This window comes from Sardina pilchardus, chromosome 20 (genome assembly GCF_963854185.1).
Source record: "Sardina pilchardus chromosome 20, fSarPil1.1, whole genome shotgun sequence".
Taxonomy (NCBI): domain Eukaryota; kingdom Metazoa; phylum Chordata; class Actinopteri; order Clupeiformes; family Clupeidae; genus Sardina; species Sardina pilchardus.
This window is the reverse complement of record NC_085013.1, coordinates 6,812,248-6,840,221: the sequence shown is the minus strand read 5'-3', so window position 1 is coordinate 6,840,221 and position 27,974 is coordinate 6,812,248. Positions and strand designations below refer to the sequence as shown.

The following is a 27,974-nucleotide window of genomic DNA, read 5'->3' as shown; positions in this document are numbered from 1 at the left end:
AATTGAAAGTATGCAATTTAAGGCTTTGAGGATTGCTCTGGGTGCTTTTAAAACAACTCCCACAAGTGCTTTACTGGTGGAATCAAAGGAACCCCCTATTAGCTTAAGGTATGAGAAGTTGTCCTTAACTTATTGGGTTAGGTTAAAAGGAAGTTTTAACAACCCAGCTCTGTCAGTTTTTAATGATTGTTGGGAGTATTCTAAATGCTCCAGTGGTTTTGGCTGGAATATAGACAATCTAGTAAATCAATATGGTTTGACAGAGTTGAAGTATGGCCCAGCATTAGCTCTAAGCAGTGTTCCTCCATGGTTACTCCCTGCTCCTGAGGTAAACATTGAGTTATTAGCAGATAAAAGTGAGCATCTCACCAAGCAAAGTTATTCTGAAGCCTGCTTAAGCTATTTAAATAGGACATATTATGGATACCTGAAAATATATACAGATGGTTCCAAAGATCCTAAAGGAAGATCTGGTATTGGTATTTATATTCCAGAATTTGACAAAAAATATGGGTATAGAGTGAGTGACTTTTTATCAGTTTACTCAATAGAGATGACTGCAGTAATAACTGCCCTCAGATGGGTTGAAGAGGTTAAACCTCTTAGATCAGTTATATGTTCTGACTCTATGGCTGTTCTACAAAGTTTTATATCAGGTCATACTATTCGTGAAGATTTGATTTTGGAGGTGAAACATCTTCTTTTAAATATTATTAATCTTGGATTAACTGTTCAATTCTGTTGGATTCCAGGACATTATGGAATTGATGGCAATGAAGTTGCAGATAAATTAGCTAAAAAAGCTCTGGAATTAGAACAGGTTGGAATTCATATTCCATTGGGTAAAGGAGATGCTAAAGCCTTACTTAACACAGAAATCATGCTGAGATGGCAAGATGAATGGGAGTCAGAGAGTAAGGCCAGACATTACCATGGGAATCAGAACTGTGTTGAAGGGAAAAGAATCACCTCATTGGGTCTAAATAGACATGAAGAAGTTGTTTTCACCAGACTGAGGTTGGGCCACACAGGTCTTAATGCTACATTATCCTTAATAAATAAAAGTAATGGTATATGTTCTGAATGTAAAGTTTTGGAGGATGTTAATCATGTATTGTTTAGTTGTATAAAATATGAACAGTTCAGGAAAATATGGAAAGACTTGGATATAGGAAATAACATTCATGACATATTACAGGACCAAGGAATGCAGGGACAAAGAATTAAATATTTTATTATGTATCTTAAAGATACTGGTTTAATTAGAATAATATAGGGTTTATTTATTTATTTATTTTTATTTTTATTTATTTTTATTTTTTTTTTATTTTCTATTTTATTTAGTTATGTTTTATTTTTTATTTTTATGATTTTATGATTTAAGGTATCTCTTGCCAAACGTCCTTTTACACACTCCTGTGTAGTAGTCCAGTAGGTGGCGGTATATATTGAGGAAATATGACCCGCCATTAAACAGAAGAAGAAGAAGAAGAAGTACACAAGTCTGTCATAGGATGGCAGTCGTTTTGTATGGGGCGCGCGCCTCCTGTCTACAGCATTTCCCTGGTGGCAGTGTTCGCTCCAGGCGTCCGTACGTAGCCGCTATCCCACAAAGATGGCTGGTGTTCGAGCATTGGGTGTACTCTCCAGACTTATAACGAGGAGATACCACTTCCCCTCAGGTACCAGTGCTTCGCTATACTGACTGAGTATGGATACTGAGTGTGAAATAGCTATACTTATACCTTTTATTGAAGTTCTACATTAGCCTGTCGAGTTGTAAAATACCTCTAACTGTGAGTCTAGCTAACGTTAGCTTAGCCATTGCTAGGATACATAACTAAGCGGGGCGTGACTGATTATTACCTCAGCTTTTGTCTTCTGCTTGGTATGGCATCAAGAACAAAACTTAAGGGGCAAAAACAGACTTGTTAGGTTTATGTGTAGCAGATTGAACGCGGTTAACATTAATCTACAAGCCAGCAATCACCTCGGGGACAATCACTCAGCTGACACCATGTTTATGAATGAATGGAATGGAATGGGCGGCCGCCACCGGCCACCCGGCTAATTTGTTCGGATATGGCCAACGTTAATGTTTATTAATTCACTAATGCATAAGCCAAATGATGAGGGAGATGAACTGGAGTTTGTGGAATTCTATTGTTCCAGTGAAGCAAAATAAATCACTCTTCACCACATTTGTTAGCTGTATGGTCTCACATTGACTGTAACGTTAGGTTAAGCAAAGGTGAGATGACATAACGTTACAGTTGGAGTGCGTTAAGTGTTCGCTACCTAAAGTTACGTTGTGTACGCGTTCACTTTTAATTCCAATAAGTCTGCTTTATATTACAAAAGCATCCGCCCGTTTGATGTACAGCATCGCTTCCACTGAGGGGAATGTATGGCACTTTTTTGGAATCTAGGTGAAAGGTCCAGACTCTGTCTGACTCCAGTGCCATACACTGACAGGCAATTTCTGGAGAACTGTGATGAATTGTGATACTTTGTTTCAAGTCCAGTCTAATTTAATGGTACTAACATATATCTCTCTGTAGGTCCCTGCCTCCGCAATTTCACAGTGGCCTCTTCTGTGATGGGTAAATATTATGACAAAGTAAACCTCTATGACTGATCTTTAATGGAGTGCTTCTGAATATTTGAAGAAGCCTATGCAGTGTATTTAACCAATGCCAGCGAGTCATGATTGATTTGTTTACAATTTGACATTTATAACTCCCCATTAAATGTGTTGCTGATGGTGTATGCTTTTATAGTGTGCTTCAGTACAGGGTCATACAAAAAAAAGAGAGACCCCTTGGTCTATTTGTTTATTCTGTCTTTCTAAATCAGCTCGAACACATGTCAACTATGAGATCAAGGGGGATGTTGCGGTGGTTCGTATCAACGACCCTAATTCTAAGGTAATATCAAGAAAACTAAAAATGGCGTGCATATTTTGAGTGGAATTCTTTACATTACATTAATGCATGAAAGCACATCAACCTTTAATGTCATAGAATAAATATGAACACTTTATGATTAGATTAGCGATGGAACGATTAACTTAATATTGCATGCTCTTGCAGGTGAACACACTTTCAGAGAAGATGCAGGCAGAGATGACTGATGTGATGGACGAGATCTGGGGCAATGATACAGTGAAGAGTGCTGTACTCATCTCCTCCAAACCTGGCTGTTTCATCGCAGGAGCAGACATCAAGTCAGTCGGGCTCACTGACTAATATATACTCTCTAATGTACTCTTTCCTAGATTAGGATATTCTTACACCTTTAATCCATATGAGGGTAATCCAGGATTTAAAACCTAGAATTCTCTTGTCAAGCCCGGTGCTGTTTTTTTCTTTGTTGTGTTACTGTATGTAAGTCATACCGTAACCACTGTTATATGAAACAGTGAATAATGGATAGTTAATGCAAGAGTTGATCATTTCTATTCATGTTCTGCTTAGACATGGTGTAAATAATAATAATAATAATAATAATAATAATAAAAATAATAAAAAACTTTAATTCAGAGCCAGTCAATCTGGTTTATCATAATGTAGTCATACTTGCAAAAATTTAATCATTTTTCCATTCTAAGTCCACTTGTTTCTCCAACTTGTCTGCTCGTCTTTTTCCAAGAGAGTGCTCTAATCTTGTTTTGTGTTTTTTCAACTGGGCTCCACAGCATGATCCAGGCTTGCAAGAGTGCAGAGGAGGTCACCAGTCTCTCTCAGGAAGGCCAGAAGATGTTTGAGAAAGTGGAGAAGTCACCCATCCCTATTGTGGCTGCCATCAACGGCTCATGCTTGGGAGGGGGGCTTGAGGTGGGAGCACAGTACGCCTGTTTAATTCTAATTTTATTCACACTATGTTTATGAACCGTTCAAAAGTTTGGAGTCGCTTAGAAATTTTGATTCCGCTCTATTGTAGACAGAGCACCAGCTGACAGCTTCTTCCTTCCCTACATGCTTGTTGCATATTTTGGAGCTGTGTATTTTGTCACTCCTCTTTTTGGATGAAATTGGCTCCAATCAAATGCAGTCCACAGGGTGGTGTATGTTGCTGCTAGGGATCCCTTCAACCCTTCATCAAGATCCCTTTTATCTGTTCAATATCCCCACTTTGCTACCATCAAAGCTCCCCAGATCATTCTGTGCAACTTTGTCTCACCCTAAATGTTTGAATGGTAAATATATTTGTTTATGCCGGCATTGCAAATGACAATATGTTTTTGACTCATTTGGTCAGCTGAATCATAGTGAACTGCAGTAGTGCAGTTGAACTTAAATCAGTCTGAAGATCTCCACTATCCCTTGTAATCTCCGGGCGTGTTGTGTTGTGTTGCAGCTAGCCATCGCTTGCCAGTACAGGATTGCCACCAAGAGCAAGAAGACTGTGCTTGGCACCCCAGAGGTCATGCTGGGGCTGCTGCCAGGGGCTGGAGGAACCCAGAGGCTCCCCAAAATGGTGTGTATCCATGACAACCCCTCAAATATCTCCTTCCAGTATCCCCAATAATTTGCTGAAATGTTTTGTTTCTGTTCAGTATTGTTTCACGTTGCTTTTTGATGACGTTTAAAGGAGTGTGAAAATCCTGTATTAACATACCAGCATATAGTTGTTTGCCAGTGAGGTTTTTAATCATTGCCAGTGTGTCACTAATTTAACGGACTGTTATGATCACAGGTTGGTCTACCCAGTGCCTTTGACATGATGCTGACTGGAAGGAACATCCGTGCTGATAAAGCTAAGAAGATGGGGCTTGTGCACCACCTGGTTGATACACTAGGCAAGTTTCATAAATGAGACTATGTTTTTAACATGACCATCTAACAGGTTCTCACAAGAGTGATTTCAGAATAAGAAACAATTTTAGGCTTGAAGTGTGTTTAAGGCAAATAACCTGTAATAAGCTGTAAAGTCCCCTTTTTAGCCAATTTGACTGAAAATACATGGGCCCTTTGGAATTGAATGATCTCTGCTGACATTACTGTGAACTTGTTTAACTCTGGAGTTGTTTCTCTTGTAGCTCCATACATGGCCTCTCTTTAACTGTCTTGGTGGGTTTCTGGCAGGACCTGGACTGAAGAGCCCAGAGGAGAGGACCATTGAGTACCTGGAGGAGGTGGCAGTGGATGTAGCCAGAGGCATCGCCAGCAATTCGGTCCCTCTCACAAAGGAAAAGAACCTGATGCAGAGTGAGTACTGAAATGTCAGATTAAGAATATGGGATCAAGGCACCCCTGACTTTCTTAAATGTTCTTATATGAAACCAGTTAACAGCGAGGTAATCTCTTTCTGTTCAGTGTTGTGTATGTAATAGATGTAAGATGTGAAGTATTGCGATATTTATACTACAGTTCTTTGTTTTGTCTTCAGAAATTCAGGACTATGTCATGAGCTATGAGATTGTGCGAAAGCAGATCTACAACACAGTTAAAGGCAAGGTCATGAAACAGACCAAAGGCTTGTACCCAGCACCACTGAAAATCATAGAGGTAAGTATTCCCTAAGGAACAGGTTAGAGGATGGCCCTTCAGCCTATCAATCTTACTTTGTGGAAATATACATTGTATTGAACTATTAACATTACCAATCAAAAATAACTTCTGTGATTTCTATTATGGTTGACTTGACAGTTGCTATGAAATTGCACACTCAGTTAATATACAGTAATTACTTAATAAAGCAGAAAGCACTGCTGTTGATGAACTAAAGCTTAATTGCTAAATTGTCCAACTGGGGTGGTGTCAAAAGGCATCAATATTGACCATGTTTTCTGTCTTATAGTCTGTAAAAGCAGGAGTTGAGCAGGGACCAGATGCAGGATACTTGGCTGAATCTCAGGTGTGATTTAATTATAACTGAATTTATTTACCTCATTGACATCATAATAATGCAGTTGATTTGACATTTCTTGCTTCTCTTTTATTTCCTATTGTTTACTGACAGAATTTTGGCAAACTGGCAATGACCTCTGAATCAGGGGCTCTTATTGGGCTTTACCATGGTCAAGTAGCCTGCAAGAAGAATCGCTTTGGAGTTCCAGAGAAAGAAGTGAAGTGAGTCGCTGTATTCTTTTCTCAGAATTTCTTAGCCATAGTGTGATGCCAAAATGACTAGTAAGTAAAACAGGGAGGGTATCATCAGTGATATGCAGCAGTTGCCAGTTTCTGATATATACGGGTGCATGTGTGTGTATGCAAATACATGATAAAAATGGCTGCATGTAAAATCGGCTGTGCTGTAACAACAGAACCCTGGCTATTCTTGGAGCCGGTCTGATGGGGGCAGGTGTTGCCCAGGTGTCAGTGGATAAGGGGATTCACACCATCCTGAAGGACACCACACCAGAGGGTTTGAACCGGGGCCAACAACAGGTCTACAAAGGGTAAGAGGCACCCATCTCCATCTTTACCTTTTGCCCTCTTTCTTTCTAGCTGTTTACTGTGGTTGTAAAAGCTGTCTCCCTTCCACCCTGTCACCTGCAGACTCAATGACAAAACTAGAAGGAAGAACATCACATCTTTTGAACGAGACAGCACTCTGTGTAACCTGACTGGCCGGCTGGATTACACTGGCTTTGAGCACGCTGATATGGTCATAGAAGCAGTGTTTGAGGACATCAACATTAAACACAAAGTGCTGAAGGAGGTGGAGGCTGTAAGTTCAAGCCAGCGTTGCATAGACCACAGAATGTGAATTTAGTATGCTATGCTAATATCTCTGAGAGACAGAGGAGCTACACCAGGCGCCTAACTGAAGCGTTCCGTTCACGACGCGTATGTTGCAGCAGTTAATAATCACTGTAATGAATAGAAGTAGCCACACCAGATGCGACAGTGACGCGTACATTCGAAAAAAATAGGCCAGTCTTCTAAAATGGATTTTACGGTTCGCGAACGGAACGCTTCAGTTAGTTACGCGCCTGGTGTAGCTCCCCTGTGACACAGTATCCCTTTTGAACAGGGGTTATATAATGGTATCTAATGCATATTTCATCAATTTAATTTTCTCTGCATTTCCTAATCATGAATATACAGTAATGGATTGTGATCTAATGAATGTTTTTCCCCTTAGGTTATTCCCCCTCACTGTATATTCGCTTCCAACACATCAGCGCTTCCCATCAAAGACATTGCTGCTGCTAGCAAACGGCCTGAAAAGGTAACCTTTGGTAACAAAGCATGCATTACTTTTGGCAGAGTTAAACACACAGAGCTGTATCCAATCAGACATAAGTTGTTAATGGTATGAGTTATTGACATGAACACTTTATATCATAAAGGTCCTAAATGCCATATTACAAATAGACTGGTTTTAAATCACTTGACACACAGTCTGTTATTCATGACTGAGGGCCAGGGGTCAGCAAATAACATTATACTCATTTTGTCACCATATACTTCAATTGGTTTCTACGCAGACTGATTTATGCATATCATATGACAACAGCAGGTGTGTGTGTGTTCTGCGGTAGCCTGTCTACACACAGACCCGTTTGGGCCAAGTCCATGAACGTGTACTGTGTGTCCCGTCTTTCAGGTGATCGGCATGCACTACTTCTCTCCGGTGGATAAGATGCAGCTGCTGGAGATTATCACCACAGACAAGACCTCACATGACACCACCGCCTCCGCTGTTGCTGTCGGCCTCAAACAGGGCAAAGTCATTATCGTTGTCGGGGTGAGATGTCTCTCAGACTACTAGGCTTTCATCCATCTCCCATACCCTTTTGAAAGTGCACATCAGTATTCCTTGTCATTAAGCCAATGTGTGCCCAAAGTGTTTGTCGTTGTTTTGCTTTGTTATATATAACGGAAATATTCTTCTGTCTTTGTAGGACGGTCCAGGCTTCTACACAACACGATGCTTGGGGCCCATGCTAGCAGAAGCAGTGAGAGTATTGCAGGTATGCACTTTTTATGCAAACACTCATGGCCTGATGAAACCTTTAGAGTAGATTATATCAACTTTGGAAATAGTCACCTTTTGGTGTTTAATTGTCTATCCCTGCTTATCCCTGACTCTCATCATTTGTTGCTTAGACCAGGTACAATAGATCACATCTAGCCTACAGGGCCAAAGAGCAAGACTGGAAACCTCTAGTGTTGAAATTTAGGTCCCTTCACAGGTTGATGCCATTGCTCCTGGTGGTCCTTTGATTGATTGATGGACAAAAGTCATATAATGAAGCTAGCAGGAAGGGAAGGGAAGATTCTGTGTTCGGTGCCATGGAAGTTGCCTTTTATTGCATTTTTTACAGAACCGAGATGCTCTTTTTGTACTTTTCTCAGGAAGGAGTGGACCCTAAGAAGCTGGATGATCTGACTAAAGGTTTTGGATTTCCTGTGGGTACTGCCACCCTTGCTGATGAGGTTGGCATCGACGTGGCAGCCCATGTGGCAGAAGACTTGGGCAAAGCGTTCGGCTCACGGTTTGGTGGTGGCAATGTTGAGGTGCTGAAGACCATGGTGGAGAAAGGATTAAAGGGTAAGAGAACTGGTGCCTTATCCATAACATGTCTTTATGTGTCCATAACATGTCTCTCTGTGTCCATAACATGTCTCTATGTGTTCATAACATGTCTTTGTGTATCCATAACATGTCTCTATGTGTCCGTAACATGTCTCTATGTGTCCGTAACATGTCTCTATGTGTCCGTAACATGTCTCTTTGTATCTTTAAAATGTCTCTATGTATTCATAACATGTCTCTTCAGCTTTGCTATATGTTCCTTGTCTTTGTTTTCGTGCTCTGTGACCAAATTAGTACCAGTTATTTTGAATTTAGGACAAGGTCTGTCTGTGCGATCCTAAATTAGGATTCCTAAATTAGGAAATTCTTGAGTTAGGATTGTTCTGTAAAGGCCAAATTTCTATCTTCAGTCAAGATAGGATTTCCCCCCTAATGCAGTCAGGAAACATGCCTCTGTAATTGCAAAAATCTTTAATGCCATCCTAAACTGAGATAATAGCCTAGGATTTCAGAGGGGAAGTTTCTGTAATGAGGCCCCAGCACACCATGGTCTTCTGGGTTTACCATTTAGTTCCCTCAGACAGCTGCATTGATCGCCTCTGAACAGTGTAACATTAAGATGAAAGTCAAAACAGTAATGTTCAATGAAACATTGTTCTAAACTCTATACTGTGCACCCAGGTCGTAAGTCTGGAAAGGGATGCTATGTTTACCAGCCAGGAATTAAGAGTAAAGATGTGAACCCCGATGCCCTGGAGATCCTGGAAAAATTCAGACTGACCCCGAACCCAGCAGTGTAAGTGTCCATGCCTTTACCATCCTCATGGCAACACCAACAGACCAAGCCTGGTACTCGACTGATTAAAAAACAACTCATGCAATTCATGAGTGGATATAACATAGTCAGTAGTTTCAGTCGTTCTGATATTACGTGTTACATTAGAGTACACAAATGCATGAATTGAGTATCTTGGAGGCAGTTTAAACTGAACAGGAACCTGCTGGAAATCCGCTTCTTACGGAGTCAGAAGTACAGTAAACTGTAACTCTGTTACTTTTAATACTTTCCTGTGTAATAAATATGAAATTAAATGAAATGAAAAGTCTATGTTGACCCTGAGACTCTCTCTACAGGTTTTCGGACTCGGACGTCCAGTACCGGCTGGTGTCGCGCTTCGTGAACGAGGCTGTGCTGTGCCTGCAAGAGGGCATCCTGGCCAACCCAGTGGAGGGAGACATCGGAGCAGTGTTTGGTCTTGGATTTCCACCCTGCCTCGGAGGTATGCTATTAATCAATCAACCAACCGATCAATCAATCAATCTATCAAAACCACCTCAGACTGACTGACTCTTGAGCGATATTCTGAACATATTCCTCTCCTAGTCTAATCTATGTAGTGTCATTTGGCTGGCTTTATGCAAGAATCATGGCGAGACAGCCATTTTAACTTAAGTTATATGATCATATATCATCATTTAATTGTCTGGGATTATTTATTTTTTTACTCTGGAGATAAATCCCCTGTGCAGCCAAGATTAATAACTTAATTATTTAACCAGCTTTCACATTACTGACTCGGTGGGAGATAACCATAAGCCCTTTAATGCCTCTTTAACGACCCCTTTCTCCAGGTCCCTTCCGGTTTGTAGACAGCTTTGGGGCAGGCGCTCTGGTGGACAAGATGAGGCGGTACGAGGAGGTTTATGGACACCAGTTTACACCCTGTCAGCTGCTGCTGGACCATGCCAAGGACCCCAGCAAGAAGTTCCACAAGTGACCTGGACCGCACTGTGCCACACCCATCACTCCTGCTGTTGTTGCCGCTGGACTCGAGATTCTTGGAGGCTCAACTGGTACACAAAGACAACCACTCTCTCTCTCTCCCTGATGAGCTAGGCATGCAGGAGGATGTTTGCCCAGGGATCTGGCTTTACTCAAGACAGGACACATCTCTTATTATCAAGAGACTGGCTCCAACTTTGCAATTTGAGTTGCCTTTAGCAGTACAGATATTCAGGTAGCCTTTGGCTGATGAAATGGCCTTTTAACAAAATATAGTTTTTTTTATTTAATTTTTTGTAATGTTGTATTTTCTACTACATACGGCACAGGGTTTTTTTGGAACAGCAGTTTACAGACACTACAATGATGGAAGGACTTTTAAGGCCATTCAATATCTGTGTAGACAGCAAAAAGATAAAAATATCTCTACAGTATATACACTTGTGAGTAAGTGTATACACATAGTTAATATATGTAATTAGCCATTAAATATTGTTTCTGAGAAGAAAATGATTTAGCACCTAAGTAAAAAAAATTCAGTGCCTAAGTATGGACTTCGGCCTGTTTTCATGCACTTGGCCTTTTGTGATTAAACTGATGTGAAAACAGTAAAAACATGGAAGTGTTTGAATTTAAAATGTATATGGCTCCTGCAGTTTGTTTATGTCAGGAACAACCTGACTATCAAATGTGTGCATCATTCTTTTGAAGCCTGTATTTAATAGGTCATTGTCAAGTCAAGAGAAAGATAAAAAAAAACAGATTAGTTTATGGCTCACACATTGCACACTACAGAAATGGGATGATTTTGGATCTGGAAAATTAGGACACACAGCTCTACCCTGATGTGACAAATACACTTACATATGATGGTATGGGCCATGATCGTGTGAAATAAAAGGGTTATTAACAGGAATGGACTTACTATAATACCCAGATTAGACTTATCATAATACCAAGAAAGCTAGCTGTGAGTTGAATACATTTGCCACAGTTGCATGCCTGTCAATTAGTGCCTAATGCAAATTCAATGAACTGCGTAGACCTGTAAGAGCAATTCAACCAATGCAGAGACTATATCTGCCTATAGTTTGCACTGTTGTGACGTACCCTTAAATGTATTGATATTGAATACTGGTGTGTGTTCATGTAATAGCAATACAGATGAACAAAAAGAAAGTGGATTTGTTTATTAACCTAATATTTTTAATCCTGGACAGCTGTGTGTACACACTCATTATCTGATAACCAGCTCCTAAACAGGCATCACTGTAAAAACAGATCTGTAATCATGCACATGGATAAAGTATTCAAATCTAAGCAATTTGTAATGATGAATTGGACATGATAGTAGTTTATGTCTGTCTCGTACTAAATGTCATGAATATAATGCTTTAAAACACTCAACGGCGACTTTAAAACACATTCATGTCACGTTTATTGCAGTTCATTTTCAGAAGTATCCTCCTCTGCAAGCTGACAAATTAAGCCTGTTCAGACTTGAGACTGGCAAAACTCTGCTGAATAGGTCCCACAGTTTTAAAGTATGGTACAAAGTGCGTGCGGGTGTTGTAAACGAGACCAGTCATACTGAGAGACATTACTAGCAGTCGCACTTCTTATGAAAAGGTTAGTTCTTGAATGAAAAACAACTTTTTTTTGGGGCTGATTTCATCCATTTCATTCCAGAATGTGTTTTCACACAAAGAAGTGAATAGTGCTCACAAAAAGGTTTCCCTAGACTCACACCAGAAGAAAAACAGCACTTCCAAGCAACACTATGAAACTGGAAAAGAAACAAAAATGAAAAGTTCCATACAATCAATAAACAGTTAGTGAGAAGATAATTTGCATAGTTGACAGTACGTGCACCTGTTAAAAGTTAAGGACACAATACGACAAAATCAAGTTGGTATGATACAATTCTGAATTCCCTTTAGTTTTAGATTGCACACTAAAAAAACAAAACAAAAACCGTGCAAGACATGTAACAACAGCATACAGAAAAACAACACCCTGACAGACAGACGCAAGAAACGCAGAATGGGGAAGGACCCATCGGTGAAGCTGACTCAGGAAAACTATAAACCAAACCATGCCAGGAGTCTTTCGCAATCAACAAGGTTGGGTTAAATCTCAGACAACGCTACGTTTTTAGCAAAGTCCGACTATTCAGAAACTGTTAAGACACGCTGTTATTTCCTAAGGCACCCGTTGTTGTGGGTTTCTGGTCGGCTATAGTTAGGCAGTAGGGTACTCAAGGCAGCTGTGTGTGTGTAATACGCTGTGTGCTACCACTACATGGCCAAACGTGACTATCATCATACATTGTCCATGAGTAAGTAGCATGTCAGGCACAGGGGTGAGAGACCAGAGAGTAGCATTGGCAGTCACGCTAGGAGCAATCACTGCAGTGTACCATCAGTCCAAAGAACAATCACATAAATGGTCAGTTTTTGTTAATACATAGAGGGTTAGGATGGTCAGACTAATATATGAACGCCACCCCCCTCCCCTCCCCAAGCCATCCAGCAAAGAGCCAGTTCATAGATTTATACAATCATCAAAAACAACCAAACAAATATGAATGAGATAAAGGCCAGGTGTACTCAAAAACATTTAAAACAAATGATATTTCATATTTTAGATATTTTTTTTGTCAACACTGAGATGTCATTTAGGGGGGGTAAATCAATAGCCTTTATATGCAAAAAGGTGGTTGTAATACTATGATACGTGATAGGAAGACTTAGAAGTAGGAGAGAAGAATTGAAAGTTGAGAGGTCAAAGGTCATCAGCAGCACTTGTTCTTCAGTCCTGCACCCGTGCTCCCACTGTTAATGTCCATGTGCTCTGCGGTTGGCTCTTTCCCTGGGGTCTGTGGAAGACGTTGAAATTAGTTTGCTTCCATTACTGGCTTCAGCAGCACCTAACCAATTTGGAATTATCTCACAGCACTGCGATGGCTAAACGTCTGATGTGATGCTAGTTTAGGAGTAAGTGAGTGTAGCAAGGCTGCATGACTTGGGGGAAAATATCCACTTGCGATTTTTCTGACAGATACTGCGATTTGCAGCATGATTTTTGAATGTCAGTGAATTGACTCAATTCAATATTGTACATATCTTTGCCGACCACCTGTGAAGCTCACCAATCAGAATTTCTGTGCCCCTCGTGCACTACGCACACCCACCAAGCAGATTAGAAGTGGCACAGTCAAGGAGGATGACATGAATATAGAAGTCACAAATGCATCAAAATTAAACATGCACGATTATCTGTAGCTTTTGCGATTAGGTCCTTGCGTTGGTTCATATTGCGATTGCAATAATGGTACAATTTGTAGCGACACTAACATGAAGTGAGTGTTAAACAATTTACAGAGTTTTTGATGCCATCCATTAACTGCAACATGAGGATGTTCACCAGCTTCAGGTCACGTCCCAAATGCAAAACCACAACCTCATGTAAAGGCCACAGCCTAGCGACATCTGACGCACATCAACACCAAGGTTTAGAAAATAGTTCTAGCTCTTAAGTGCCAAATTCACAGACACAAATGCCGTTGCCAGCGGGCATTGGCCTTTCACTAGCCATTCCAATAATACTGTCATAGTTGTCAAAACACAACTTTTATTACACAAAACTACCATACCAAAACCTGTTTACAAGCGGGATAAGTGTACCAGCACCAGCACTACCTTGTGTGGAGAAAGAATTCATAGGTTTCATCAGGTCCTTTTCCACAGGTGTATTAATCAAGCACCATGCAGTCTGCATTCATAATCTAGGTGCTTGATTGTACACACCTGTGGAAAGGGACCTGATGAAACCCATGAATAGGCGCCTGCTCACCACTCACCTTACTCAGGATATCCTCTGCCAGACAGATGAAGGCCTTCTCGATGTTGATGTTGGCTTTTGCACTAGTCTCGAAAAACCTAATGCCATGCTCAGCTGCAATCTGAAGGGAGAGCGGAATACAAAAGAACATTAAAAACTGTGCTCCTTCAGAAACAAACCAATGAAATACATCTGAATGATGGTTCTGCTTTTCTCCAAAGGAATATATTTAGAAAAAAAGCTTTAATAAGTTCAATAATACAAGTGTCATCTATACCAAATTCAACCACTTGACCCACTGCCTCATGATCAACTAGTAAGCACATTATGAGAATGTATTCGGTCAAATTCATCCAGTGCATGATACAGCCTGCAAAGAACCAAGCTGCTTTACCAAGTCAACAGTGATGTGTGTATTAAAATGAGGTGAAAGGTTGTGACAAGTTGACACCGGTTCATCACCAAAATGTCAAACTACACGATGTACAAAACCCAACCTGTGTTTTGCTGCCACAATAAACCTGAAGCATCATGGATTTAGGTGCTTACCTGTTCTCCCTTTGCAGTGGGCACCACACGCTTGTCATCCATATCACACTTATTCCCCAGCAGCATCCTCTCCACTTCCTCACTGGCGTGCTGTCAGACCAGAGTTCGCATCCATTAACATTAACCCAAACTGTCAAGCTAAATACCAACGCATCTACGGCACAATTCTATGGAGTTTAGAAATGGCCATGGGGAGACCTAAGGCTTTCAGCGCCAGTTCAGAAATAAAGGAACTAACCTCATCAATATTTCGCAACCACTTGGTGATGTTCTCAAAGCTTTTGCTGTTGGTGATATCATAGACCAGCATGATCCCCATGGCTCCTCTGTAGTAGGAGGTTGTGATTGTGTGAAATCTCTCTTGTCCTGCAGTGTCCCTGGACATGACATGACATGACATGAAACATTAAGGAGCAGTTCAGATACAAAGGCAAATCCATAAGGTGGGGACCAGCTATTCAAGACTGAAAAACACATCACATGGGTTAGGTGTTAAGATTTGTCACCATGTTCACCGATATTACCAGATGCAACAACATAATTTACACGATTCAGTGACTAGTTCACATGATTAATTTGTCTACTTACCATATCTGGAGCTTGATCTTCTTTCCTTCCAGCTCCACAGTTTTTATCTTGAAATCAATTCCTGAAAGAAAAACATTAGATTGAGTTGTAAACAGTCAAAAGAGTGAAGCCAGTGAAAACCTGTTGGAAATGAATGTTGAAGACACACAATTCTTAGATTATTATTTATCATATTAGGATATTACATCACAGGGCACACTACCTATTGTGGAGATAAAAGTTGTATTAAAGGCGTCGTCGGAGAAGCGGAACAGCACACACGTCTTCCCGACCCCCGAGTCTCCAATTAGGAGGAGCTTGAACAGCAGATCGTATGTCTTCTTCGCCATTTGTAGATCTTATACAGCGATGCCCTGACAAACTTCAAATGGGACAAGTTGTCATTTAACAAGGTACCAGTCTCCTGACGCCAAGCCCTAAACTAGACAAAGTAAGCTAACAAATGGCATCTGAGGTTGACGTGACACGTCAACATTACTCGGGGTCATGCATTATGCTTTGCTGATATAACTTTAGAGCCAGTTATCAATGAGTGGTCAAGCACGTCTAATGTGAAAGATGACAACGTTATAACATTGATATTAGAAGGCCGTGGTCATGTATCGGGAACTGCAGACACCCAACGAGCTCAGGCAAAACAAGTTCCTTTCAAATACAGCTAACACAAACTAACGTTAGCTAGCAAGCTGACTTACCCAATGAATCACCTAGGCGGAGGGCTTGAGTTCAAAAAGTCAGCTAAAGAGCGTTAGCCCGTACGTCAGGAAGTGGCTAGCTATCAGTATCAAGTCATCGCATGTCACTTCGCTTAGGTTAAACGAAGCATGCTTTTTAATTAAATTACTACGTGAATTTAAGCTGACAAAGTCAGTCACTCAGACAGTGCAAATTAGCGAACAAAGGGTAACTTTGACTGGTCTGCTTAGTTAGCTAACTAGCAGCCTTGTTAGCTAAGAACTTGCTGCGGCAGCTCTCCTAGAACACTGACACTCGGAAAAGAAAACGTAGAAATGATCTTCTTCCTTGCGCACCAAATAGGTTAGCTGACACACCTGTCTTGATACAGAAACACGTCCCGCGCACAAAAGTACAATAGTTCGCCCCTTCTAATACGCATTGGCTAAACTGCTTCACGCTAACGTTAACTTGCTTAGCTAACTAGGAAGTGAAGACTGCTCCCCGAGACACTCCAGACGACTGGTGGCCAGGTACAAGCCCGAAACGGCAGAAAACCCATTAACCAGCCAAATACAAATCTGTCTAAAAATGTTCGTAAACATCTCACTTATTTTTGTATTCTAACCTTATGGCTATAGCATGTTGAACGGACATTATGGCATATTCAAACACATTGATTTAATTAATTACTTGCATTACAGGGTACATGGGTAATGCGTGGCAGCAAAACCAATCTGGCAACTTAATTACTGTCCACTTCCTTTTTTGGAGCCATCGAATGGCAGAAATATTGACCATAGGCCTAGGGGCAAGTTCAAATTCAAGACGTTTTGCACGTTTCCATGTTTTTTTCCACCCTGGAAACTTTCAGTAGTTTTCCCTCTCTGATGTGCTAGTCATACCGATTCTGTGCAACAAGGGCAATATTTCCTTATTGATGTGCTTCAACCATAGGGCTTCAACGCAGCAAATTCAAACTGAGATGTTTGTAGTGCGCTTGCTTATGATGTGGTGGCGTGGGAAATAAATTACGAGGGAATTTAACAGACCTGTATTCACAAACATAAATAAATAACTCAGTTCCACTGGACTATAAGACGACAAAACGTTTGGTCTGCCGCACTCTGTGCCTGGATGTAGGCTACTTGGTGGTACTGCAGTTGTAGCAAGTGTTTTATTTCACAGAAGTGATACAGAATTCACTTTGCTTTTATTCTTTTAGGAAAATGTTAAATGTTTTTTTTTTTTATGTGGACTATTGTTTTCTCACATCTGCTCTGGTCCTGCTATGGTGGGAAACATACAAGAGCCTGGAACCACTTATTATTATATTTTTTTGTACTTGTCAAGTTGGCCTTCAACTGCAGTACAGAATGTGGGCGTGGTCGATAATTTTAATGTGGGCGGGAATACACGGCGCTCCTCAATTTTCACACCAATGGCAGAGAAGAAGGAACACAGGACACCACATTTAGGGAGGAGTGTCAGGTAAATGACAGTCCAGTTAACCAACCATTAGGAAAGAATTCGCCTAGCAACTCCAATAACCGTTCAATGAGGGCTGGGTTGTAAGGAATTCATGTAGTGATAGTAATGACAAGGATTCTAGCTTAGTATGCAAGTGTTTTGGACGATATCTGGCCGTTTTCGGCCTCTATTATTTTAACTATAGGTAGTACAATCGACAGTGTGCTATCAGCTCCACGGTCATAGGTTTGTGTAGAATTTAACCCAGTGTAAAACCCATATCATAAGCCTTCCGAGTAACGTTAAGATGCCGTCCACTTCGTTGGAAGGATCATCTCAAGAAGGTGACCTGTTTACTGTGAAGCACGAGCTAAAAAATAGTAAGTGGATTATCATAAATATTTTGAATGTTTCTTTTGGTGTTGGGACGTGTAGTCTGAGAATTAGTGGCATTGCCTATGTGGGAGAGGTTGTACTAGCAATGCTAGTGAACTCATTGGCACGGGTGATAGTGCTACGTTAAATCTTAAAACCAACAATAGCACAGTAACGTATGGGACTCTTAACTCAAAGACGGTGATTATAAACATATGTGTTCCTCTGAAAACTACATGAGACATGAACACGTGAAAGACGATGAACTCCGGTCATCCGATCTGACAGCTTCAGGCAACGTCAATGCTAGGTTGCTATGTTAGCGGTCCAAAACTTGCGTAGCTTAATGGTAACTTACATAGGTGTTGTATGAAGTGGAATTTAACAAGCAAGTGAAATATTCAACTTTTCATTTGACTTAACTGCAACGCGAAACATGCAAAGAGGTGATTTTCAAACTAGTCGTTGATGCTGTGTTTTCTGTCAGCAAGCACACAGCACAGTTGAGTTACAAATCAGGTTACAGTATTGATTGATTACTTATACAAATATGCATGGGTTTTGGCACAAGGAAGTCTGCCAAGCCTGGTTCCAAGCGCTAGTTCTCACAAGTAGGATGTTGAAAAGAAGAGCTTTCTGTTACAGCCATGTCAGCAAACTGTTAGATGAAATGCTTTCATGTCATTTTTGAACAGTCAACCTTGAGCAGTATTACCTGACCAAGTATTATTAGACACTGCTTCTGCTTGGAGGCAATTGATTTCTCTTTTGTTCAGCCAGGACTTAAAGGTAAATCTCTGTAGTACTGCCTTCCTTGTTCATTTTGTCCAGCTTGCCTGGTACATGTAGTGTGATTTATTTGCACAGCAGTGCAACTCATGGCCTTAATCAAATGGGGTTTAATTGCCACTGAGCACTCTTATTATTTGGTGCCACAATCAGCCATTATCTTGACTCTTCAGTGACTAAGTCTGTGAATAGTAGGTACTAAGAAAGTGCAGAGTTGTAATGACTGTGTGTACTTCCTACAGCACACATGTCCGTTTTGAGATGTGGGTGACTAGTAAGGGCTCCATCACATTGGGCTCCCAGCGGGCTCCATCAAAATGTACAAAATGCAGTCCTGTTATGACACTCTTTTTGCCTGTTCCTAATCCTAATATCTAATAGACAGATAGCAACCAGAGTAGTAAAACCCTTTGTCCTTGTTTATATATTTATAGGCTAGGAGATAGTTGTTATGGTGAGTATAGCATGAACAAGCATCATTGTCTTTTATTTCTCTCATTCTTCCCATAACCGCTCACCCTCCTTCTGATTTGCTCCTCTGAGGCTTTTTTCTGCGATCATAAATGCTGGATCTTGACCCACTTTGGCTTTTGTGTCTGTCTGAAACAAGGACGGAGAGGAGGCAGAAGTGGTAGAAGCCTACGTGTCTGTCTCGGGGGCTCTCTCTAGGTTTCCAGATGTGCTGCTCATTGCACAATCGAATTGCTCTCACACTAACCCGTTGATATGAGGCATGAGGCACCAGTCTGCCAAGCATCTATTTCCTAATACTGCCCACGATGCCGAATGCCAGTAGAAGCTGATAGCCATATGTCCCCACCTCCCACCCAGCCAGTCCTACTGTTCGGTCTAGCCCAAGCAGTGCTGTCGCGCAGCAGGGGAGCCATGCTGAATGGCCTTGCTGCGGGTGCTATTAATAACCCGCTAATTTCCCACAGGGCCCCAGGAGTGGGTGACGGGGGGGGGGGGGGTGTTGTGCAACATGAGCCAAAAGTTTAGTCTGAGTCCCAGTCTCCCGGCAGGTACAACAGAGAGTGTTGCTGACTATGGGTACAGCATTGCGTTTTTTGATCCAAGTGTGTGTGTGTGTGTGTGTGTCTGTGTGTCTCTGTGTGTAGAGATGATGAGGCATCAATTTAGTCAGAGTCAGAGATGTGGAGCAGATTGCTTGTGTGTGAGTGAGAAGAATGTTTTTTGCTGATCTATCAGATTTTGCACAGACACTCACTACAGGCCTACACGCACACACACACACACACACACACAATATACACAGAGAGATATGGATGTCCGAGTGAGACCATGCTGTCCCCCTGTACGGTCAACAACAACAACAACAACTGCACGTCTGGGGGTCTGTGTGCTTCCGGAAGCTTTGACAGCCGGAGTGCGCTCACTCCAGTGCCCTGCACCAGGACACGGACACATGGGGAAACATGTGCTCTTGCTGGCGCTGGAGAGCGCACTCTCACGCATGCTCTCCCAGAGACACAAAGCGGCTCTCACATGCTCACATGCCTCTCCCTACTCAGAACACCCACTCCGATGCATACATGCATGACTGCTACTCCACATTCCTGTGCACTCACCAAAGCCATGCAGTCATTGCATTGCATTTATCACATGCATAGCCTATATTATGCACAGAATGGGCAACACAATGCTTTGAATGAGACGTTGTGCACGCTACAAGAACACTGTTCTCTATCAGTGATGGAGCCTTTCTTTTCTCAGCCAATCTTCTAGGAAGTGAAAGCTATTTATTTTGGACAAAGCATACTTGTCCATGAGAAATGCACTCACCCCCCCACACACATGCAACCACACACTGCTCTTTCAGCTTGTTATTATGGCCGTCTGAAGCGTGCATGCCTAGAACGGTGTCAAACACCAGAGAGGGAAAGGAAGTCCGTTCAGATCTCTGATAACATTTCTTGGGTGCCAAAAAATCATTTAAGAGCAGTCAGCATGTTTTTCCTGTCCGAGAACTTCAGCGCGTGCATTCCATTCAGTGTGCGTTCCGTTCATACCATTCAGAACATGTTCATGTTCCATCCATACCATTTTAGAACATGTTCAGCTAGACCCTGTGAGGCAGACTGTCTCTCACCAGTCTTAAAAAACCTGTAAGGAGCCTGCTTGAAGCGGTGTAGCACTCGGAAAACAATTGTGCAGGCGTTAAACAATAAATGGCTAATTGGTGCCAGGATGTACTAGATGTAGCTGCTTAAGCATGCGCTCCTAATGATACCCATGCCCCTTGAAGGCAGAGAGGAGGGGAAGCGGAGGCAAACGGAGGCAAGAGAATAACAGAGCATTTCCACTCGCTGTTGTGTCTTCCTATACAGTTGTATGCTTGCATCATTCATGATGGTCTCATAATGAGCCGCATTTGTGGAAATGGCAGTTTTTTTTCCCTGCAGAGTGTTGCTTCAGAGCGAGATGAGACAAGATTCTGTTAGCAGTCAGAGTCACTGTGACCACACAAGTGAAGACATAGAGCAAGGGGGTCATATTAGGAGAAGCCAAATACAGCTTAGAGCAGTCGCTTTCTCTCAGTAACGTTGGGTCATGCTTTATTCATAAATTGTTCAAGCAGCAAATTGTTGTACTTGAACAGGGAGTAATGTTTCTCTGCTCTGGTAATACAGCACTGCTCCTTACACCTCTCTCTCTCTCTCTGTCACTCTCTCTGTCATTCTCTCTCTCTGTTTCTCTCCCTCCTCCCTCAGCCAACCTCACAGGTCACGTGGAGAGAGTCGGCATTGAGAATTTCGAGCTCCTGAAAGTCCTCGGCACTGGAGGTGAGTGACAGCTAGGCCCAGTCACTGGAGTCTGGAGCACAGAGCACACAGAGTGCTTGGCTTCGACCCCGGTTGCTTTGTGATTACTGGCCTGCTGTGAGATGCGGCCAAGAGGATTCAAGTCAGATAAGAGGTACTCCAGAGAGTCCTGTATGACAGTGCAGCTTCACAACCTATGTCCTTTGATCATCTTTTACTTTTAAAAACATTTTTTTTTGAAAGACTTACAGGTGACACAGACAAGCATTCTCAACTTATATAGAGTTGGAAACCGTGGAATGTTATGTTGTTCAAAAAGAGTGCGTGAAACAGCTGGTCATTTCTTGATGAATTAGCTTATCAGTGTTTTTGACATCCTCATGCTCCTCATACAATTGCCTCTTTCGTGCTGTTCTGTTTCCCTTTACATGTTTTAGCAGTTTTTAATGAGTGTTGCAGTCATTCAGAGTTCTCCATAATAGCGACGAGCTGTCTGCCGTCTGTTGTGCAGGTTGTTTTGTTTTCTGTACTATTATAGCTTAGTAAATTATTGACGAACGTTATGGACCCCCTGCATGGCCTTTCACTGTTGTTCTCTCTGTCACTTCATATCCCCACAGCCATATTTAGTGGCGCTCTATGGCAACACTTTTGAGGCATTAGCCACCGGGGTTACAAAATGACCTGTCGACAGTGAAACCGCTAAGCCTCCGTCACAAACTCCGTCTTTACCTACCGCCCTCAGCTGGACAAGAGACTAGATGAAGAAGTAGCTATAGACTGTGGTGTTTGTTAGACTGGCAGCGAGCGTAGGACGGAGCAGCCAACCTTCTCTCTGTAAGCACTGTAGGAGCAGATTCTCCCTTGAGCTGGCCGCCATACTCGAGTTGTGCTGCTGGAGACTAGCCCAGGGCACTCTCCCGGTTCGCGCTGATTGTTCTGGTCAGGCCCGCAGAGTCCTATTCTGATTTGGTGGGCCGTGCAAAACGACTCACACTTGTGCTATGCTGGCGAGGCCGACGATGAAGCAATCGTGTTTTTACCAGCTCCCCAGGGTATTGCTTGATGTATGAATAGTTCCTCTTGTGGTCAGTTCTGCACCTCAGATTTAGGAGCAGGGTTTTCAAAATAGCTTTATGCCTCTTAGCCTCATAGTGCCATATTAAGGAATGCGTTTCCCCCTGATAAGTCACTTTTCCCTCCACTACCTCTCATCCCCCCTGAAGCCCATGTTCTTTACCTGATGATTTACACATTAAGAGGCATCTATCTCAGTCAACACAACACGAGTGATGCACTGTTAGGCTTAGGGATATTCCAGACTATGATAAAAAAAAATGGTAATGTTTCTCCTCTACTGCTAGCAAATCATGTGGCTCTCTATCTCTCAAGTTCACTTTTTTTTTAAGGTCCTTTATATAAAAGGTTTCTGATAAATAACCATACTTTGCTGATGAATAACCATACTCACCAAGAACACCTTGTCATAATCACGTCCTGTTGTAGCGTATGGCAAGGTGTTCTTGGTGAGGAAAGTGAGTGGCCATGACGCGGGGAAGCTGTACGCCATGAAGGTGCTGAAGAAGGCCACCATCATCCAGAAAGCCAAGACGGCGGAACACACACGCACCGAGCGCCACGTGCTGGAGCACATCCGCCAGTCGCCCTTCCTCGTCACCCTCCACTACGCCTTCCAGACAGACACCAAGCTCCACCTCATCCTGGGTAAACACACACACGCACACACACACACACACACACACACTCACTCTCTCTCTCTCTCTCTCTCTCTCTCTCTCTCTCTCTCTCTCTCTCTCTTTTTTCCACTATGCCTTTCAGACAGACACCAAGCTCATCCTCATCCTGGGTAAACACACACTCTCTCTCTCTCTCTCACACACACACACACACACACACACACACACACACACACACACACATTCTCTCTTTTTTTTCCACTACGCCTTTCAGACAGACACCAAGCTCATCCTCATCCTGGATATATACCCACACACACACCCACACACACACACACCCATAATAATGATGCCACTAAATGCTTTATTGTCCTCACAGTGTGTACACATGTGTGTGACCTTTCCAAATGAATAAAAGGGGGTTGATGTTTAATCTCATGTTAATTATTATCGGAAAATTACAGTTTGCAGCTTTTGCATATTTGGCTGTTGGTGCTGGTGTAGATTTCCTCTTACGTTCTGTTTATGCTGGGTTAAGGTTAGCAGTGGGATTTGTTGGGATGATTGATGTGACTCCTTTGGGCAATCAGAGCATGATAGTAATGCTACTAATGTGCTATTACAACAGAACAGTGGAATGCAAACATGCTCCATTTTAGAACGGCAAGCATCTAGCTTAATTCTGAACACTTGGTTGTACTGCAGGCTTTGTTAGTGAGCTTGCCAGAGGAAGACAAGAAGGGGATAACCGGTTGGTGTTCCTTTTCCCCCTCTGTGTGCTTGTCTGGACAAGCCTGTATAATAACTACCTTTTATGAGAACATTTTGACCCTTCCTGCTGAAATCAAGAGCATGTTAAACATGAATAACATCAGAGTAGAAGTAGTGCTGATATTGCAGCTGTTCATGGTTAAGCAGCAACTCTGAGGCACTGTTTTATGCAAAATATACCAAAGTAAAATTGAGGTGTGTACACGCCCACTGTGCAGATTATGTGAACGGAGGGGAGCTCTTCACACACCTGGTCCAGAGTGTCCACTTCAAAGAGCAGGAGGTGGCGCTGTACAGCGGCGAGATCGTGTTGGCCCTGGAGCATCTGCACAAGGTCAGGAGTCGTCCGTTTCAGCTGGACTTCAGTCTTACAGTATATGCTCTTAGAGCTGTCGTAGGAGACTTTTCCTCTTAATTCTTCCTAATTTGTTTTTTATAACGTTCCTCCAGATTCTGGTAATAAATAGTTTAGAAGAGAATTCAAAAGCATTAATGATGACACTTGTATAACTGTTGCATTTTAAATAATATCTTCGAGGCGGTGGCAGCATTAGTGTTTGAGCACAGAAGTGTTTGCTGAACGAATAAATGTAAATCTTTCCTTTTCACCCAGCTGGGGATTGTGTACCGGGACTTGAAGCTGGAGAACATCCTCTTGGACTCCCATGGACACATCGTCCTCACAGACTTCGGGCTTAGCAAAGAGTTCCACGAAGTAAGAACACTGACTTGAACACAGTGAACAGAACAGTTTTTTTTCCCCTCCACTTTTTCTTTTACTTTCTGCCTCTAAAAAACTAAGAAAAACCGCAGGGCTGGCCACAAGTCCTCCCCACCCTGATATGGACTCTGATCCTGTCTGGCTGAGAGCAGTGTGCAGACGTTCAGTATTGGCCATTAATCAGCTAATGTTTAGACGTCCAGTAGAAGAACGTATATGAATGGCCAGACAAGCAGGCTCTGGCCAAAAGTCATATTGAGAGAAGGCTTGTGCTGGTGTGGGTTTGTTTGTTGTAGGCAGAGAGAGGTAAGGCTGTTTGAGTTGGTGTAGAGAGACTGGGAGGCTCATTGCCTTGCTAATGGAGAAGTGTTTACTTTTACTCATAGCCGCCCAGAGAGAGAGAGAGAGAGAGTGTGTGTGTGTGTGTGTGTGTGTGTGTGTGTGTGTGTGTGTGTGTGTGTGTGTGTGTGTGTGTGTGTGTGTGTGTGTGTGTGTGTGTGTGTGTGTGTGTGTGTGTGTGTAAGAGAGAGATAGACGAAGGGAGAGAGAATGTGAATGCTGAGCAGAAGAAGGCGGGGAGTGTGTGCACAGAACAGCAAGAGGAGATATCAGAGCATTCTTGGCCCAGTAACATTTGGACAGCCTTCAGATATTTTTTTTATATATATATTAAAAAACAAGCCTTCATTATAAAAATAACTGACTCAGGAGTTTGCAGAGCCAAAAATAAATTCCTTCAGCCGTTCCTGTCTGCCCAGCAGGATCGCAGCTGATGCCATATTTCCCAGAATACTGCATCACCTCTCCAGTGGAGGTGTGATGTGCGATGGCACTGGGTTGGCTGCAGTCTGAACCTACGCCCTGTTAGTGTCCTGTTGGGCAAGTTCTGTAGTAGTCAGAACATGTTGTGTGTGTGTGTGTGTCTATGCATTTTATGTCTCTGTGTTCATCTGTGTGTGTGGTCCTGTGTGTGTTCTCTTTTCTAGGTGGAGCGAGCGTACTCTGTGTGTGGGACCATCGAATACATGGCCCCAGAGATTGTGGAGGGAGGAGAATCAGGCCACGACAAGGTCAGATATGCATAAACAGCTCCATCATATGCTCCACTTAACTGAAGTATGTGTGTGTGTGTGTGTGTGCACGTGTGTCCTTGCATTGTCAGTAAGATGTGTGATGGGTTAAGTTTGTGTGTATAAATGTGTCGGACAATGAGTTCAAGTGTATGTACAGCATACAAAAGAGATGAATGTATGTGCATTGCAAGCTGTATAACTGTGTGTGTGTGTGTGTGTGTGTGTGTGTGTGTGTGTGTGTGTGTGTGTGTGTGTGTGTGTGTGTGTGTGTGTGTGTGTGTGTGTGTGTGTGTGTGTGTGTGTGTGTGTGTGTGTGTGTGTGTGTGTGTGTGTGTGTGTGTGTGTGTGTGTGTGTGTGTGTGTGTGTGTGTGTGTGTGTGTGTGTGTGTGTGTGTGTGTGTTGCAGGCAGTGGACTGGTGGAGTTTGGGTGTGCTGATGTATGAGCTGCTGACGGGAGGCTCCCCCTTCACTGTGGACGGAGATGAGAACTCCCACTCCGACATCGCCAAGTAATCAAACACACACACACACACACACACACACACACACACACACACACACACACACACACACACACACACACACACACACACTGTCCTGACTACAGCCCTCCTCACACTTACACAACACCTCGGCCCACATTCACTCACCCCACCACGTGTCTCAGAGACCATGATCTTTGTGTGTGTCTCACACAGGCGCATCCTCAAGAAGGAGCCTCCGTTCCCCAAGGACATGAGTCCCCTGGCCAAAGACATCATGCAGAGGTTCCTCGTCAAAGACCCAAAGAAGAGGCTGGGCTCGGGGCCCTCAGGGGCCCAGGCGGTGAAGAGTCACCCTTTCTACCAGGTGTGCAGATCACAGTGACTGAATGAATGACGCACGCACATATACTCATAACACACATTTTGTACGCCTGACTGACTCATATCCATCATGTAGATTCACTCATATCGCTACATCATGAGAACACTCTCGTCCTGAATATCAGATCATCTCATGTGCTCATATAACACACACCTAAACTGTGATGTTGTATGCCATTTATCATCATTTTATATAAGATGACAGAATATTTATTCCTATTTAATTGCCCCACTACATTATGCAGTTGTGTTTAATTAGTGCAGATTTCAGTGCATGCCCTGCTCGTGTGAGTGCACATTTCCATAATATTACCTTACCTTCAACTCAAAGCATAAATATATCTGTATTTATAGAATAGGAGCACATTACTAATTAAGATACCTTCACGTACAGAAAATCAATTGGGAAGATCTTGCAGCAAAGAAGGTTCCGGCTCCCTTCAAGCCTGTGATCCGGGATGAGCTGGATGTCAGCAACTTTGCCGAGGAGTTCACGGAGATGGATCCCACCTACTCCCCAGCAGCCCTGCCACAGAACTGTGGCCGCATCTTCCAGGTGTGTGTGTGTGTGTGTGTGTGTGTCTGTGTGTCTGTGTGTCTGTGTGTCTGTGTGTCTGTGTGTCTGTGTGTGTGTGTGTGTGTGTGTGTGTTGTGTGTGTGTTTATTTATGGTTTTCATTTCACCTCCTCGCCTCACGCTGCGGTGGAGTATCGAAATGAGTGTAATGGTGATAGCTGGTTGTAGCAGGTATCATCACTCTCCCAAATTCCCCCTCCCCCTAATGGAGGTGTTTTGAAGGCCAGCGGTTTAAATCCCTCCATCGATCTGCATTCGTTCTTTTGATGGACATGATGATTGAAGCTGACGAAAACAACAGTGATGATGACGATGATCATCATTTTGCTGCTGCTACTACTGCTGTTTGATGAAGAACAAGCACTGTAATTGGCTTGACTGTCTGGGCTCCCGTCTAGCCAGAGTCAAGGCCTGGTAGACCCCCCCCCCCCCCCCTCACATCCCCCTTCAAATCAGACGAGCCGTGGGGGCTGTTAAAGTTAGCATGTAATTACAGCCACGCTCGCCAGCCTTCCAGCCAGCCAGCCAGCCACCCACCCAGCCGCCTGCCCCAACGCCTGCCCGCCCGCCCGCCTGCCTGCCCGCCTGCCATGGAGGGTGAGGAGCATCAGTGGTGAATGGGCGAGGGAGTGGCCTCTCTGGAGGAGCCTTTTGAGCTGCTGGAGTGTGGCCCCTGGCGCTCCTGAGCCAGCTGATGTCTGTGGCGGTGGAGGTGGAGGTGGCGGAGGCTGAATGGGCCACCGGGCGCGTGATTGCCTTCTGGATGCTCCAGCCGCCGCCTCCTCCTCAATAACCCGCAAGCCCACCCACCCCCATTAAAGCGCGGCGCACAGCACTTCAAAATGAGAGGTTCGCGTAGCCATGTCTGCTCTCGAATTGCTCTGTGTGAAAACCTCTGATTGCCAACTTCATCTCACGCCTCGT

General features: G+C 43.0%; 3 protein-coding genes across 4 annotated transcripts in view; 2 read left to right on the top strand and 1 right to left on the bottom strand.

Moving 5' to 3' along the window:
* Window positions 1–1,567: 1,567 nt before the first annotated feature.
* On the top strand, window positions 1,568–10,888 carry hadhab (hydroxyacyl-CoA dehydrogenase trifunctional multienzyme complex subunit alpha b). Its single transcript, XM_062522454.1, has 20 exons — window positions 1,568–1,682; window positions 2,562–2,603; window positions 2,857–2,927; window positions 3,093–3,226; window positions 3,698–3,836; window positions 4,360–4,479; window positions 4,699–4,801; window positions 5,088–5,210; window positions 5,392–5,510; window positions 5,803–5,859; window positions 5,965–6,074; window positions 6,269–6,403; window positions 6,504–6,675; window positions 7,093–7,179; window positions 7,558–7,698; window positions 7,856–7,924; window positions 8,310–8,505; window positions 9,172–9,286; window positions 9,625–9,770; window positions 10,123–10,888. The coding sequence occupies exons 1-20, from the start codon at window positions 1,616–1,618 to the stop codon at window positions 10,266–10,268; spliced, it is 2,292 nt and encodes a 763-aa protein (XP_062378438.1). The 5' UTR covers window positions 1,568–1,615; the 3' UTR covers window positions 10,269–10,888.
* Window positions 10,889–11,694: 806 nt separating this feature from the next.
* Window positions 11,695–16,434, bottom strand: LOC134067292 (ras-related protein Rab-10-like). 2 transcript variants are annotated; one of them, XM_062522469.1, is made up of 7 exons: window positions 16,306–16,434; window positions 15,456–15,614; window positions 15,254–15,314; window positions 14,904–15,042; window positions 14,666–14,755; window positions 14,136–14,237; window positions 11,695–13,151 (listed from the first exon to the last, which is right to left on the bottom strand). In XM_062522469.1, the coding sequence occupies exons 2-7, from the start codon at window positions 15,580–15,582 to the stop codon at window positions 13,068–13,070; spliced, it is 603 nt and encodes a 200-aa protein (XP_062378453.1). In that variant the 5' UTR covers window positions 15,583–15,614; window positions 16,306–16,434; the 3' UTR covers window positions 11,695–13,067. The 2 variants fall into 2 exon arrangements, with proteins under 2 accessions (XP_062378453.1, XP_062378452.1); XM_062522468.1 differs by having other exon boundaries at window positions 15,949–16,428.
* Window positions 16,435–17,534: 1,100 nt separating this feature from the next.
* The window catches only part of rps6ka5 (ribosomal protein S6 kinase, polypeptide 5), a 32,301-nt gene continuing 21,861 nt past the window's right edge, over window positions 17,535–27,974 (top strand). Inside the window, exons 1-9 of the mRNA XM_062522452.1 lie at window positions 17,535–17,778; window positions 21,295–21,366; window positions 22,852–23,070; window positions 24,032–24,147; window positions 24,427–24,528; window positions 25,521–25,604; window positions 26,014–26,117; window positions 26,307–26,457; window positions 26,869–27,030. Coding sequence (XP_062378436.1) covers window positions 17,706–17,778; window positions 21,295–21,366; window positions 22,852–23,070; window positions 24,032–24,147; window positions 24,427–24,528; window positions 25,521–25,604; window positions 26,014–26,117; window positions 26,307–26,457; window positions 26,869–27,030 — 1,083 coding nt within the window. The 5' untranslated portion in view covers window positions 17,535–17,705. The remainder of the gene's footprint in view (window positions 17,779–21,294; window positions 21,367–22,851; window positions 23,071–24,031; window positions 24,148–24,426; window positions 24,529–25,520; window positions 25,605–26,013; window positions 26,118–26,306; window positions 26,458–26,868; window positions 27,031–27,974) is intronic.

What these genes read in the sequence shown, in the direction of transcription:
- hadhab (XM_062522454.1), top strand. Translation starts at nt 1,616, where the DNA reads ATGGCTGGTGTTCGAGCATTGGGTGTACTCTCCAGACTTATAACGAGG. An exon ending in CTGACCCCGAACCCAGCAGT is followed by an intron (nt 9,287 to 9,624) that starts GTAAGTGTCCAT and finishes CTCTCTCTACAG; the next exon opens with GTTTTCGGACTCGGACGTCC. An exon ending in ATTTCCACCCTGCCTCGGAG is followed by an intron (nt 9,771 to 10,122) that starts GTATGCTATTAA and finishes CCCTTTCTCCAG; the next exon opens with GTCCCTTCCGGTTTGTAGAC.
- LOC134067292 (XM_062522469.1), bottom strand. Translation starts at nt 15,582, where the DNA reads ATGGCGAAGAAGACATACGATCTGCTGTTCAAGCTCCTCCTAATTGGA. An exon ending in AAGATCAAGCTCCAGATATG is followed by an intron (nt 15,043 to 15,253) that starts GTAAGTAGACAA and finishes TGTCATGTCCAG; the next exon opens with GGACACTGCAGGACAAGAGA. An exon ending in CCACTGCAAAGGGAGAACAG is followed by an intron (nt 14,238 to 14,665) that starts GTAAGCACCTAA and finishes CTCTCCCTTCAG; the next exon opens with ATTGCAGCTGAGCATGGCAT.